Raw genomic sequence first — 15,707 nt, forward strand, 5'->3', positions numbered from 1 at the left:
GCGCTCGCTCACGGGCCCTCTGCATCCTTGCTGGCGCTATTTCTCTCCAGCAGCAGTGTTTAGGCCTAGCTGGAGGGCTGCAGTATCCAGGGCGTGGCAGCAGACCAAGTCGACCATTCCCCCTTTAAGAGCTGGCCGGCGCCAGGGTGTCTGCTGTCAATCAAAACATGACCGCACCTGCGCTGCGCCCGGCCTCGGCGGTATCAGTCTGCACCGCCGGCTTAGCGCCTAAAGATAGGGGTGCAACGCCAGTTTTAGCGCTCGAGCAAACTCCTTGGCCAAAGCTACTGAATATCGGTGAAGTGGCCTCCACTTTCCGGCGGGCGCAAACTTTAGCGCCCGCCCGACTTTACCGCCCCAAAAGTGGCTATACTGAATTTCTAGGCCTATGGCTTTGTTTGTATTTCATTCCAGTACCTTGGTTCAGATTCAATTGTCATATCTGTGATCGTGGATTCTGCAGGGGCGCTCTGTTAAAACACACAACAGCCTCCACCATTGAAATGTTTTATCTTTTTGTTCATGTGTTGGTGTTAACATCAGAATCCTATTGTCTTGATGTCATCATGTCAGTGTGAAGATCTTGGAGGGTTAATCAGTATGGAATCCTCTGATCAATTTAGTTTATACCATCTTTGAACCAGACTTGGCATAAAACAAACTTTAAAGGTGCATTTATGTTCTGCCAGCCAGGATTCATTTGGGACAAGTAATTTGGTAAGTTTAGATTGCTAACTAGAAGTTAACTAGAAACTGGGCCAGTTCTGACCTCTAACCATCACTGCAGATGAAATCTTGGATGCATGAGTATAAAGATCTGCAAGGCTCAACGTAATGGGACCCTGAAGGAACCATTGGAAACTGTTTTAATGCACTGGCAAGATATGTTTATTTATAAGCAATGCACATGGAGCAGAACAATTTTTATGCTCAATTACAGGTGTTGCACTAGAATTACTCAGTTAACATTCAAGAGATCAACCTAAAGACCAAATGATATCTGTAAAATGTATGTCTTGTAAAACAAACACTCGGACTGATAATGTGAAACTGAAGTACATTGTGCACCCGCTCCCTGGAATATCGGGCATGGAGGCCTGAGGCCTGTAATGTGCCCGAGGAGATCAGCATGCATCAATGCAGGTGCTGAGTGCAAAGGGGCTGGAAGCCTGCGCACAAGCGGTGTGCTAGTCTCATTAGGCTCTTAAGTTCTATTTTGGAATGGGTACTGAAGGGGTCTGGCATTCCAGTTTAAAATAAAATTGTGTGGGCATCCTTGTCATTTCCCCATTTCCCCCCCCTCCCCCCCAACCTTCTCTCAGCACCCCATCCCCTTGCCAGGTGCTCATCCCTGTCCCATGATGGGTGCCCCTCTTCCCACCCTGGGAAAATGCCTTGTACACAATGAGCAGCCAGCGGTCTTTCACTGGCTGCTGCTTCCCAAGAATGCGGCCCTGGCGCTTCTGTCGTGTCGTGAGAAACACACCTGGAGCGCCCATTGCACAACGCTCAGGCTGCATTATTGGCCCCATTCCCTACTTTTGTACTGGAATTCTGCAACAACATTGAGCTTGTATTCTAGAAAATAATGGTTTGAATAAATGCTGGTGTCAGTCGTTTATTCTGTTGCCCATACTGAATTCCTTTGTTGAAATTGACATAGAATCTACAGCACAGAAACAAGCCATTCGATCCAACTGGTTTATGCTAGTGTTCATACTCCACAAGTGCCTCCTCCCGCTTCAGTTACCTCTTGCCATCCTGGCCACATATCCCTCTATTACCTTCTCCCTCATATATACATCAAGCCTCCCCTTAAAATCCATTAATGATATCTGCTTCAACCATGCATGTGGCAGCGAGTTCCACATTTCCACCACTCTCTGTGTAAAGAAATTCCTCCTAAATTCTTCATTTGATCTCTTCATGGCTGCCTTATATTTATGCCCCATTGTTCTGGCATCACCAACAAGTGGAAACAGTTTTTTCACATTCACCCTATCGAACCCCTTCATAATTTTAAAGACCTCTATCAGGTCTTCTCTTAGTCTTCTTTATGTTCCAAAGAAAAGAGCCCAGCCTGCCCAATCTTTCTTGGTAGTTGCATCCTCTCAATTCTGGTAACATCCTAGTAAATCTTTTCTGCACTTTCTCCAGCGCTACAATATCCTTTTTGCAGCATGCAGACCAGAACTGTGCACAATACGCCAAGTGTGGTCTAACCAAAGCTCTATATAAATTTAACATTACCTCACTGCTTTTGTATTCTATTCCTCTAAAAATGAACCCAGTACTTTGTTTGCACTCAATAGATCCTCATCGACTTGTGATGCTACTTTTAGTGATTTATGTATCTGTATTCCCAGCTTTCTTTGTCCTTCTACCCCATTTAGTTTTTCTTACTTTCCAAGGAATAACTGGCCTCCTTATTCCTCCTACCAAAATGAACCACCTCACATTTCACACTCGGCAAACCTGTTTGTATTCTTGTATCTTAGTGCAGTCCCCCACATTATTAACTATAACCCCATTTTGATATCTGCAAATTTTGATACCATACCTCCGATTTCAAAGTCCAGATCATTAATGTATATGGTGAATAACAATGGTCTCCACATGGATCCCTTCAAAACACCACTCCCACTTTCTGGCAGTCTGAGAAACTTCCCTTAACCCCTACCATGTTTTGTAGCCATCTTTCAATCCATTGTGCTACCTGGCCTCTGACTGCACACACCCTGACTTTTCTCATAACTCTCTTACGTGCACCTTTTCTTGCTAAAAATCTTTTTTACCTGTGTTGTGCTACATAACAGTATTTTACCCAGACAAATTGCTTCTTGATGAATTAAATCAATTCTACGGCAAGTAATCCTGAAAGAGAGTATACTATTTGAAAATATTTACAGTATACATTGAATGTTGTGCTAGTTAACCATGAAAACTATATTCAGAATACTTCTAGTTGTACTTTTCCTCCATTTTTCGGGGAACGTGCCCTGTTCCCTGGATTCTGAAGATGGAATATTTCTTCAAACCACTGTTGTATTTCAGGAAAGAAAATAGGAAAGCGTGTATCATCCTTCGGCCATTTTCTGAGGAAATGTTATTGCTCTCTCAGCAAGTGATGGTGTGCGACCCCTCCGCAACATTCCATCATCTTCCTTCGTGCTCTTCCTGAAAAATGAATTCTGCCTCTCTGCTTTGATGCTGTTGTATATTCATAGCTTTTGAGGTGTGCATAGTAGTCTGAGAACTTATTATAGAGGATGGAAATTGGCATACCGTTTAAAATGATCCCTAAAGCAATGCAGCCAAAAGCGAAAATCCTTCCGAGGGCTGTTTCTGGGTAGACATCTCCATAGCCTACTGTGGAAATGCTAACCTGTAATCAAATAACATCCTTATTCAGTAGGTATCTTGACAAAATGGTTATTGCTTTTAACAGACTCCATATCATGCATTTGTCTCGGGGATTAGCACATGTGTGGGATTGTTAAACTATGGCCCAGAACTTGGTGTCGGGGGCTTGCCGCATGTGCAAGCCCCCGATGTGCACTTACCTGGCGCGCCGACATCTGAAACCTGGCCCGCAGTGGATTTCCTGTCACTGGCCCGGTTCAGATGTCGGCGCACAGTGCTTACCTAATCCAGCGGCGTACTTAGTGCGATGTGCCGGCTGGGATCAGGTGAGCACTCTGCAGCCAATCAGGGGAGGGGAAACTCATTCATGAGTTTGATAGTAAAGACTGTCAAACTCATGAAAACTACGGGGGCCCAAAACACTAGTTAAACTTTAAATAAAATTTAAAAAAACATCCCACTGATTATAATAACTATAAATAAGTTTAAAAAAATGTTTTAAACAATTAATCAATTTTTTGAAAAAAATAAATTTTTTAAAAATAGGGTCTAAAACTAAATTTACCATCTTGTAAATTCTTTAAAAATAACAAACCTGTGGAAAAAAAATTTCTACATTGTACTAAAAGCCCACTTACCTGAAAAACTAAATACTTACGTCTTGTTTTTCCATGCGTAAAGACCGGAGGCCTTTACACGCGCGCAACTCTGGGGAAAAAAAGGAATTTTACTGCGCATGCGCTGCCTGTGCAGTCGCGCGCGTTCTGCCTCTGAACCCCTTCGTTCAGAGGACAGGAAATGCCGGTTTTCCCCGCATGCGCTGTGCATGCTGGAAACCGGCATTTCCTCCGGCCAGACGCGTGAGTACCCCTTCCGTACTCACGCGTTTGGGGAGGAATTACTGGGCCAATGGCCCAGAAATTTGGGTCGGAGGCTTCCCACGGGTGCAAGCCTCTGACCTGCACTTACCTAGCGCGCCGGCCGTTGTGCTGTGGGCCCGCGTGGGATTCCGATCCTGGGCCTCCTCCAACTGCCGGCGCGCAGTGCTTGCGTATCTCAGGGGCGCAGTTAGTTCGAAGCATCCCCTGGGATCACGTGGGCCATGGAGAGCCAATGGTAGCAGAGAAATGCCCATTCATAAAATTGACAGGAAGAGCTGTCAAAACTATAAATACAAATCAGCCCCAAAACATAACTAAAACTTCAAATACATTTTTAAAAAAATCATATTTTTAAAATAACTATAAATTACATAAAATAACTATTTTAAACAATAATTTAAATTACAGTTTCTAACGGGGCTAAAAATAAACTTACCTTTCTTTAAAGTATTTAAAAATAATAAACCTGTGGAAAAAATGTTTAACTTTTACTTAATTCACCACTTACCTTGTTTAAAGCAAGCCTTGCGACTGCTTTTTAAAAGTGTAACTCCTGGAGACTTACCCTCCCGGAGAAACCTGCAAAAAAAAGCGGAAGTTCCAGGCATACGCTCTGCGTCCGGCGCACGCGTTCAACCTGTGAACCCCTTCCTTTAAGGGAACGGAAGTTCCGGTTTCCCGCGCATGCACAGTGCATGCATGAAACCGCCACTTTTGTTGGGCCTACACGTGAGTACCCAGCGTGTACTCACCCGTGGGGACCCGAATTTCTGGGCCACAATGTTTCAGGTCGATGACCTTTCATCAGAGCTGGAAAAAGTTAGAGATGTAACAGATTTTAAGCAAGTGCAGGGGCAGGGAAAGCGGGGATGGGAGGAAAGAACAAAAGGGAAGGTCTGTGATAGGGTGGAAGGCAGGAGTGATTAAATGACAAAAGGTATGATAGTACAAAGCAAAAGGAGGTGTTAATGGGACAAGTAAAGAAACAAAAGATGGGTCTAGAGGAGGTGTAAATGGGAATGGCAGCTGTCATGTGAAAAAATAGGGGCAGAGATTATCGTCTGAAATTGTTGAACTCAATGTTGAATCCAGAAGGCTGTAAAGTGCCTAATCAAAAGATGAGGTGCTGTTCCTTGAGCTTCGTTGGAACAATGTAAGAGGCCGAGGACAGAGTGGAAGTAGAGTGGATATTTAAAGTGACAGGTGACCGGAAGCTCGGGATCATGCTTACGGACTGAATGGAGGTGTTCTGCAAAGCGGTCACCCAATCTGCATTTGGTCTCCCCAATGTAGAGACAGCATCGTGAGCAGCGAATACAGTTTACTAAATTGCAAGAAGTACAAGTAAATTGCTGTTTCACCTGGAAGGAGTGTTTGGGGCCTTGGACAGTGGGAAGGAAGGAGGTAAAAGGGCAGGTGTTGCATCTCCTGTGCTTGCACGGGAAGGTGCCGTGGGAACGGGGGTGGTGTTGGGGGTGACTGAGGAGTAGACCAAAGTGTCGCAGAGGGAGTGGTCCCTTCGGAATGCTGAAAGGGCAGGGGAGGGGAAGATGTGTTTGGTGGTGGGATCATGCTGGAGGTGGCGGAAATGGTGGACGATGATACGTTGAATGTGGAGGCTGGTGGGGTGAAAGGTGACAAGTGGAACCCTATCGTGGTTCTGGGAGGGAGGGGAAGGAGTGACAGCAGAAGCGTGGGAAATGGAACAGACACAGTCAAGGGCCATGTCAACCACGGTAGAGGGGAATCCTCAGTTGAGGAAAAAGGAAGAGATATCGGAAGCACTAGTATGGAAGGTAGCATCGTCCGAACAGATGCGATGGAGATGGAGAAACTGGGAGAATGGAATAGAGTCCTTACAGGAAGCGGGGTGGGAGGAAGTGTAGTCCAGGTAGCTAAGGGAGTCAGTGGGCTTATAGTGGGTGTTTGTCGATAGCCTATCCCCAAAATGGAGACAGAGAAGTCGAGGAAGGGAAGGGAAGGGAAGGGTCAGAGATGGACCATGTGGAGGTGAGGGAAGGGTGGGAATTGGAAGCAAAGTGAATGAAATTTTCTAGTTCATGTCGAGAGCAGGAAACGGCACTGATACAGTCATCAATGTACCGGAAAAAGAGGTGAGGGAGGGGACCTGAGAAGGACTGGAACAAAGAATGTTCCACATTTCTCACAAAAAGGCAGGCATAGCTAGGGCCCATGTGGGTTCCCATAGCAATACCTTTAATTTGGAGGAAGTGAGTGGCGTCAAAGGAGAAGTTGTTCAATGTGAGAACAAGTTCAGCCAGGCAGAGGAGGGTAGTGGTGGATGGGGATTGGTTGGGCCTCTGTTCAAGGAAGAAGCGGAGTGCCCTCAGGCCATCCTGGTGGGGGATGGAGATGTAGAGGGATTGGACATCCATAGTGAAAAGGAGACGGTTCGGGCCAGGAAACTGTTAAAGTGGCGGAGGGTGTTGGAAGAGTCGCGGATGTAATTGGGAAGAGACTGGACAAGGGGAGAAAAAATAGAGTCAAGATAGGAAGAAATCAGTTCCGTGGGGCAAGAACAAGCTGAAACGATGTGTCTACCAGGGCAGCCCTGTTTGTTGATCTTGGGAATGAGGTAGAAGCGGACTGTGCGGGGTTGGGGAATTATTGATGTAGTGTATATGGATTTTAGCAAGGCTTTTGATAAGGTCACACATGGCAGATTGGTCACAAAAGTAAAAGCCCATGGTGTCCAGGGCAATGTGGCAGGTTGGATCTAAAATCAGCTCAGAGACAGGAAGCAAAGGGTAATGGTTGATGGGTGTTTTTGTGACTGGAAGGCTGTTTCCAGTGGGGCTCCGCAGGGCTCAGTACTAGGTCCCTTGCTTTTTGTGGTATATATCAATGATTTAGACTTGAATATAGGGGGTATGATAAAGAAGCTTGCAGATGATACTAAAATCGGCTGTGTGGTTGATAATGAAGAAGAAAGCTGTAGACTGCAGAAAGATATCAATGGACTGGTCAGGTGGGCAGAACAGTGGCAAATGCAGTTCAATTAAAGAAGTGTGAGGTAATGCATTTGGGGAGGGCTAACAAGACAAGGGAATACACTATAAATGGTAGGACACTGAGAAGTGCAGAGGAACAAAGAGACCTTGGAGTGCAGGTCCACAGATCCCTGAAGGTAGCAGGCCAGGTGGATAAGGTGGTTAAGAAAGCATACGGAATACTTGCATAGAATACAAGAGCAGGGAGGCTATGCTTGAACTGCATAAAACACTAATTAGGCCGCAGCTAGAGTACTGCGTGCAGTTCTGGTCACCACATTACAGGAAAGATGTGATTGCACTAGAGAGGGTACAGAGGAAATTTACGAGGATGTTGCCTGGTCTGGAAAATTTTAGCTACGAGGAAAGATTGGATAGGCTGGGTTAATTTTCTTTGGAACAGAGGAGGCTGAGGGGAGACTTTATTGAGGTGTATAAAATGATGAGGGGCCTAGATAGAGTGGATAGGAAGGACCTATTTCCCCTAGCAGAGGGGTCAACAACCAGGGGGTATAGATTTAAAGTAATTGGTAGGAGGTTTAGAGGAGATTTGAGGGGAAATTTCTTCACCCAGAGGGTGGTGGGGTCTGGAACTCACTACTTGAAAGAGTGGTAGAGGCAGAGACCCTCATTACATTTAAAAAGTGCTTGGATGTACACTTGAAGTGTTGTAACCTACACAGCTTTGGACCAAAAACTGGAAAGTCGGATTAGACTGGATAGCACTTTGTCAGCCAGTGTGGACACGATGGGCTGGATTTTCATTGAGGAGTCGGGTAGGAGGCGGGACTACAACTTTCGGGGTTGTAGTCCCGCCTCCATCGAGTTCTAGCCAACACACACAATTTTGACTTGATTGACCTTGTTGAGCCGGCTCAGCAGGCCAATTATGGGCCAGCCAGCAACAAATGACGTCACAGATTGACATTTCATCTGTCAAGAGCTTTCAACAGATGAAGTATCAGCGTTTCACAGCTGTTTGAAGCTGTCAAACACTGACAATCTGTACTCTAAGTTAATTCCTTCCTCTCAGGCTGATTTAGAGATCTCCCCAGAACAGAAAGCTGAATGCTGCAACTTTTGACAGCTTGCAGCCATTCTGCTTTCTGTGCCGGTGAGATGAGGGACTCCCGAGACCTGAAGGAAGGAAGGCTGTAAAGGTAAGTAAAGGTATGTAAAACTTCTTTAAACACTTTACACACACCAAACACACTTACCTTTGCACTCATGCACCCATCACTCACCTGAACACCGGACATCTCGGCCCCTCCAAACCCTTCATCCCGACGGTCTGCCTCCTCTAACTTGGCGTGGTTTGGAGCCGTCGGGAATCCCACACTTCAGCATTAAAAATAGGGATTAGGCTAAAAACTACCTGTTAACAGTTAATTGGCACTAATCCCCTTCCCGCCTCGGGGAGGCGGGTCCCACTGCAGGTCGGGTACCCGCCTCCTTTGAAACTGGCATGGAGGTGGGTTGGGTGCGGGATGGGTTTGTGCCCCCCGATTTCGTGATTTTAACCCCCCACACGCCTCCAATCCTGCCTCCACGTCCCAATGAAAGTCCTGCCCGATGGGCCTAAATGGCCTCCTTCTGTGCTGTAAATTTCTATGATTCTATGATTTTATGAGGTTGGCAGCTGTGGAGATGAAGTCTGTTAGTCTTGGAAATGATGGCTTGATGTTCGATAGTGGGGTCATGATCCGGGGGAGACGGGGAGGTTTCAGAGAGTTGGCGTTCAGCCTCCGCAAGATAGAGGTCAGTTCGCACTTGATTTAGTGTTCAGCAGTAATCCTAAAACAGTGTCAGACATCCATGTGGGGAATACCTGGGTGATAATGACCATAATATTATTAGATTTCAGTTGATCAGTAGAATCAAAGGCACTGAAAGATAAATATTAATTCCAGATTTTAAAAGGGCCGCCGGTAAGAGGTATCGCTGGGAATGTCAGTGCCAGGTAGATTGTGACGTCAGTGAGTGTCCAAAGCCCACTGGCTGCCCGATCTGCTAAATTGATTTTTGCCACTTACTTTAGCCCCTGGAGTACACACCGACAGGGAGAGCTGGCGTGAAGCACCAGGAAGCCAGCTCCAGGGATGTTATTTAAAGGGATCATCAGTAATCACTCGCAGCTGTCAGGTTAGTGCAGTTTCAGTGGTTTCTTGCCAGTTTCACATACTGCAACAGTTTCATTCAGTAATTTCAATGTTCTTGTGTATCAGGAGTCTTGTGGCAACTAAAAAGTAGCTGCATTTATTCTTCAAAGAATCAAACTGCTACACTTGGTGACATTAATGGGGGCTGTACTGGCATGCCACCTTGCCCTCCAGGATCTACGGCGGAGGGAGTGTAGGCAGCAAGAAAGATAGAAACATGTGCGCAGAGAGATGAGGAGGGACATCAAGGCTCTCACCAGGAGGCCTTACCCTTCAAGGGTATTCTGAGAGCACGTCTCCTACCTTCAATGAAGCGAGGAGCAGTGTATTAGATGGCTCTGCCTCAGCTAGGGGGTGGTCACAGAACTCTGCCACCTCCTCCAAACAGAGCTCCAGTCTCACACCAGGATGACTTAAAGCCCACATCCCCTTTGCTCACCACATCCCCATCATTCCATCCCTCTTGCAGGCCATATCACAGCGCAAAGCTGAAATGAGAGACACCACAAAAGAATGGTAAGTGAAGTAATAAATTTATCAAAAAATAGTAGACACATATTTACACCAAAAATATTTATTTTTCACCCCTGTGCAATCCCTTAGTGCCTGTTGTTACTGTGCCTTTTCCTGCTCTAGTGCTCCTATGAAATATTGGCCCAATGGCTGCAGCAGGGCTGGTGGAAGGCTGCTGAGTGTCCATGCGGGACACTTCAGATGGCCTTGCAGGATGTCCTCGACCAGCTCTGGACCTGGAAGACCTGGCTGTAGACTGCACCACCTCCGCATGGGCTGCAGCAGTCTGGGCTGGCTGGATGACAGGCAGCAACAAGGGCAATGGCAGAGTGGCAGTGGACAGCATATGCCTGCTCCACTGACCCACTGCCACTCCCCCGGGGCAGCACCTCAGCATCCCAAGCAATCTGTTGGAGCACAGATTGCTGGCCTGCTGCGACACGGTGAAAGCCCCGGTTGATGCTGGTAGACACAGCCATGATGGCAGCAATCAGAGCTTGTGTGGCATCAAACTGAGACTGCATGAGAGCAGTCTGAGATTGAATGCCACTGAGCATAGACTCCATTACAGCACTAAGACATTGCCTGTGCTGCAATGGAAGCTGCCAGATCGCCCATCACACATGGCATTAGGTCTGGGTTGCCACGGTCTCTCTGGGAGTCTACCATCCTGTGCAGACTGAAAATGATGGGCTCCATGGTGTGCGCAGAGCCTTGTGCAATGTTGGAGGTGGACTCCTCCATGCTCCTTACCATGGCCGAGAGGTTCTTGGACACCCTTGCCTTTGGACCTATCATCTCCCATCACCCTTCATCTAAAGGCCTCCCCATCGTGCAGCAGAACTCGTGCGCAAACTCACCCTCTGGGGAGCTGGCCCCCGAGCTACCCTTTCCCTCTGGCCTTGCTGCAGCCCATTCATCCCCGGTAACCAACCCTGTGCAGATCCCACTACTATGCTAGCCTCTAAAGAAAGTGTAGTGCCAGTATCTGAGCTGGTGTCTGTGGGTGAGAGATGCAGTGACGCGGTGTGTTCTTCCTCCTCCTCTTCTCCCGCTTCGCGCTCTATGGTGCCCTCAGGGACAGGCTGCTCAGGTGCTTGCTGATTATCTGAAAGCATAAAGGCACAAGAGTCGGGTTAAGGTGAGGGGAGGGGGGGCGGGCAGGAAGGGAGAAATGCATGCATACAGCATGATTAGCTGGAAAGTGTGAAACGCTTGTGGGGTGAGGAGGAAGTGGGATGTGAGAAGAAGGAATAGGGATGAACATATTGTTGTTGTCCCCAAGGGGGTCAACGTCGCCGGTGGCCACGGCACCCATCGCCTGGCGCCCAATGATTTGCAGCACTCTATTCTCCAGCACAGACAGTGGTTGGGTGTTGGCTTGTTCCCCGCCTGTGCACTCCTGTTCCCTCCTGTTGTGCACCACCTTGGCCTGCAAGAGAAAGGAAAGAGTGTGAGTGAGTGTGGAGCAATGTGTTTGGGTGATTTGCCTGCCATTGTTGAATATCTGTTATTGTGTGCAAGGTGTGAGATGTGGGTGTGAGTGTTGGTATGTAGAGATTGTTGATGGGTGAGTGGTGCTTTGGGCAGTGTGTGAAGATTGTGGTACAGATGGTGGTATGTAGCATTTGTTGAAGCATTGACTCACCCTGACCACCCGAGTGAGGTCGTTAAATTTCTTCTTGCACTGTGTGTGGGTCCTGAGGACCACAGTGCTGCCTGAGATGTGCTGTGCTACCTCCCTCCACATGGTGCGGAAGACTTGTGGCAAGGGCCACCTGCCACTTGCTGGGTAGAGCACCGCCCTCCGTCTCTCCACAGCGAACACCAATGCCTCCAATGCTTCATCAGAGAATCTGTGGGTTCTCTTGTGGGGCGTGGATCTGTCATAAGCACACCTGGTTCAGTCCACCAGCTCATTCTCCTTGTTCTGCTTTTGCTTGCTGAGGCAGCTGCACACCCAGCAATGCTGAGAATGAGGTGCTGCGGCATCAATGAACCTCCCCTTTAAGTAGTGAAAAAGCCTGTGGCAATGATGAGTTGTGATTAGACTGCACCTGATATTGGTCCAGCCTTTAAGGGTAATGCCAATGAGCTTGGCTTTTAAGACTTGATTTAGGACTCCAATCATTTTATTGAACAGTGAAGATGAATTTTGCGTGCAATCTAAAGCATTTGCACCTGGCAGTAATTCTCCAACTTTTCTACTGACACCGCCCATTCCTTGGCTATAAAGAATTTCTCGCCTGTTCTCTATAGTCACATGGATAGAGAAGGAATTATCAATGTCATTCAACACAGCTTCTGGAAAAGAATGGTCATGTTTTGTTAAATTGATTGAATTTTTTGAACTAGTTATGAGGTTATCCCAGTAGACATTGCCCACTTAGATTTTCAGAAAGCCTTTGATAAGGTACCACACAATAGGTTACTCTACAAGATAGAATCTTGTGGAATTGATGGTACGTTGTTGCATTGGATTAAGAATTGGCTGCATTCCCATAGGCAGAAAGTTGTTATTAATACTTGTGAATCTGCTTGGAGATTGGTTACGAGTGTTATTCCACAGGGATCGGTGTTAGGGCCATTGCTTTTTACTATTTTCATTAATCACTTGGATGTAAGTGTTGTGGGAACAGTTCACAAGTTTGCGAATGATCAAAAGATCTGTGCAAGTGTTAGGACTGTGGATGAGAATAAGTTATAGCAAGCAGATCTTGATGTACTGGTGAATAGACTTGCATTTGACAAATGGAATATAAATGTCGCATTATGCACATGGATAAGACCAACACCAAATATATTTACATCATACGGGGTACAGACTGTTGAAGAAGATAAGACCTTGGTGTTATAGTATCCAATTCTCTTCAAGTTCACCATGAAGCAATAGCCAAAGCAAATAGAGTATTAAGTTGCATTGCCAGGACAATTCAATATAAAACAAAACACACAACTTTGTCCTCGTATAAGACTTTGATTAGGCCTCACTTAAACTACTGGGTCCAAGTTTGGTCCTCTCAGATGGTGGGTGATATAGAGACATTGGAAAAGGTTAATCGGAGGTCTACAAGAACAATATCCAGCTGGATAAACCTTAGTTACCAAGATAGGCTTAAAAAGTTGAGTCTATTTACTTTAAAGTTGCGTAGAATCTGGGATGATCTGATAGAGGTGTTTAAAACAATGAAGGGAATATATTGACAGATTATTTCAATTCGATAGATTAGGTAGGACCAAAGGTCATATGTATAAGCTACACAAGGGCAGAACTAGGTTAAATGTCAGGAGTTCTTCTTTTCCCAGAGGAAAGTAGGCCTACTTATATTTTCCTGTCCATCATTTTTGCATGTACATAAAATCTTCCATAATTTTCCTTCATTGCTTGTTCACTCTCCATTTTGTTATCCTCCCCTCTCATGGACTGATGATTACAGTCCCTCTCCCTACGATTAATAAGGATACAATATAAAATAACAATTTCAATGCAAAGCGGTCCATAATTTGGTACAAATTGACACTAAATTGTCAGTGCCAACCAAAGGTGCTACAAGGAGGCACTTGGGGGAAAATTCACATTTGGGTCACATTAGCGTAGCATGGGCCAGATATGTTGCACTCTTCTGTGGTTGCAGTCATGACACTCTTTGAGGGCACAGTAGAGTGAGCTTTAACTCTGCATTTGACCCATGCACCTAACCAGGGAGGGTTGATAATGAAAATTGATGTCCCTCTCCCATAAATTGAAAGCCCTCACAATTCATCACAAAATGATTTTTTGGAATTAGCGATACAACATCCCTGACACTCCACTTTAAGCACTGAAGATAGTTACTTATTAAACAAAGTAACCCTTGCCCATTAGTTCAGGAATTGTTAGGTTGTACTCACCGCTGCCCACCACCAGGCATGTGGTATGGATGTAAAATTAGTCCCTGGGACATCACGTTCAACAGAGAAGACCAGAGCAGAAAAGGAAAATATGCCCATTGCTATAAAGAGGAAAAGGCAGCCAACCTGCTGGTAACATTGCTTCAATGTGAAACCAAATGCCCTCAGTCCAGTGGAGTGCCGGGCAAGCTTTAAAATCCGGAAAATTCTCATCAGTCTCATGATCCTCAGCACTTGGCCAACTTTTCCCACTCTTCCCAGTCTCTCTATATCCTGATCACGCCTCACATAGTCTTTATCCTCAAAACATTCCAGGGTGACCTGGAGATAAAAGGGGAGGATTGCAATAAGATCAACTGCATTCAGGACGCTTTTTGCAAACTTCTTAATATCTGGCGTGGTCATTACTCTTAGCAGGTACTCTGTAGTAAAGAATATGATGCAAATAGTTTCCACGTGCTCCATGTAGGTATGCCCACTCAGTTGGCCAGTTGGACTTTTGTACTGCATTTCTTCAACTGTGTTCAAAGCCATGGCTACAATGGAGACTAGCACGAACATACTGGAAGCCACTGCCATCATCTTAGCTATAACCGAAGAGAAAGGCTTTTCCACTAAGTTCCAAATGATTCTTCTCAGGTGACCAAACATGAAGTTTCTGAAGTGCTGCTCATCTTCTTCCACATCAAGTTCAGCTTGGAGCTCTCGCTGTATCTTTAGCTGCTCATTCAACTCATCTTGTCTCTCTTCAAAGGAGATTCTGCAGCACCTATTACTGTTTTTGATCCGTATACCCCAGTAATGGATCTCTTCGATAAAATTTCTGGGGCAGAGCTCATTTTTGATCCACAAAACACCTGTCCTGTAGAAGTTAAAGATATGGTGGAAGATTGCAGGATCTCGATCAAAGAAATATTCATTGTTTTTCATGCTGTAGTCATCACACAGTTCCAATTTCCTCGTGGGATCAGTGTAAGTAGCCAATTTTCCAATTCTGGTCTTAGGAAACCGGGCAGCAGCATGGTAGGTGATCTGGAACATTTTGCCTCCAACGTTAATATTTAACTTATAATCTTTTGAGGGAGAACTTAGTTTGTACTGGGGGACAGTTGGTAACTCTTCATCAGAATCCATCTCATCATCATATTTAATTTCATAGATAGCAGACCCAAGTTCTTGCATGGAGCTCCATGGTTTCAAGGAACATTCTTTCACAAATGGCAAGTCACTGCCTTGTTGCTTAGCCGCACTTAAGCTCTCTCCTAGCTTGTAGTGTGCAAACAGACTCTGGCGTCTTTGCTTGAGTTTTAACATTTCTGTCTGCTGTTTCTTCTTTAAAAGAACTTATCCATTCAATCAAAGTGGCAAGTGGATTGAACTGCATTACATTTTCGAAACTAAAGAGCGTTAAAGGCGTGTTTGAGAAATGCTGCTGACCCCATTAATGTGTTGACAGAGAGGATCTAAGAGCTTAGGTGGTGATTTAGATATTATCCCATTTCAGCTGCTTCCTCCCACTGCCACTGACGTCTTTCATTTGTGGCGGTGGGGGGGGGGGGGTGTGGAATTGGTTTAGACAAAGTATTTCCTGTGTTATTGTCAGTCTTCGAAATTATGTTATTCATTCATAACCTATTATCGGTTGTATCAATAAACTATTATAGGACACCTCATGCTATTAACTTGATAGCAGCATACTTACATCATTATGCGATCATTGGTGACATTGCAGTATAAGATAATGAAAAGTTTGTTTTGAATTAATAATGGATGTTGTGATTACAATGCATCATAAGACTGTGCGTATAATATATTACACTGTCTCTATTTTCTACTGTCCAAATAGGGTTTCTTCAATAGTTATATGGCAAGTATGACTCCTTGTAAGA

The 15,707-nt window shown here is 45.5% G+C and overlaps 1 protein-coding gene across 2 annotated transcripts; it reads right to left on the bottom strand.

Annotated features, from left to right (window-relative positions):
* Positions 1-847: 847 nt before the first annotated feature.
* On the bottom strand, positions 848-15,280 carry kcnv2a (potassium channel, subfamily V, member 2a). Of its 2 annotated transcripts, none has more exons than XM_085984212.1 (2): positions 13,819-15,280; positions 848-3,385 (listed from the first exon to the last, which is right to left on the bottom strand). In XM_085984212.1, exons 1-2 carry the CDS (start codon positions 15,130-15,132, stop codon positions 3,107-3,109), a joined length of 1,593 nt encoding a protein of 530 aa, XP_085840338.1. In that variant the 5' UTR covers positions 15,133-15,280; the 3' UTR covers positions 848-3,106. The 2 variants fall into 2 exon arrangements, with proteins under 2 accessions (XP_085840338.1, XP_085840335.1); XM_085984209.1 differs by lacking the exon at positions 848-3,385 and adding an exon at positions 8,484-11,359.
* Between the last annotated feature and the right edge of the window lie 427 nt (positions 15,281-15,707).

Source organism: Somniosus microcephalus, chromosome 1 (genome assembly GCF_052327205.1).
Source record: "Somniosus microcephalus isolate GS21.2 chromosome 1, FLI_Smic_1.0, whole genome shotgun sequence".
Lineage (NCBI taxonomy): Eukaryota > Metazoa > Chordata > Chondrichthyes > Squaliformes > Somniosidae > Somniosus > Somniosus microcephalus.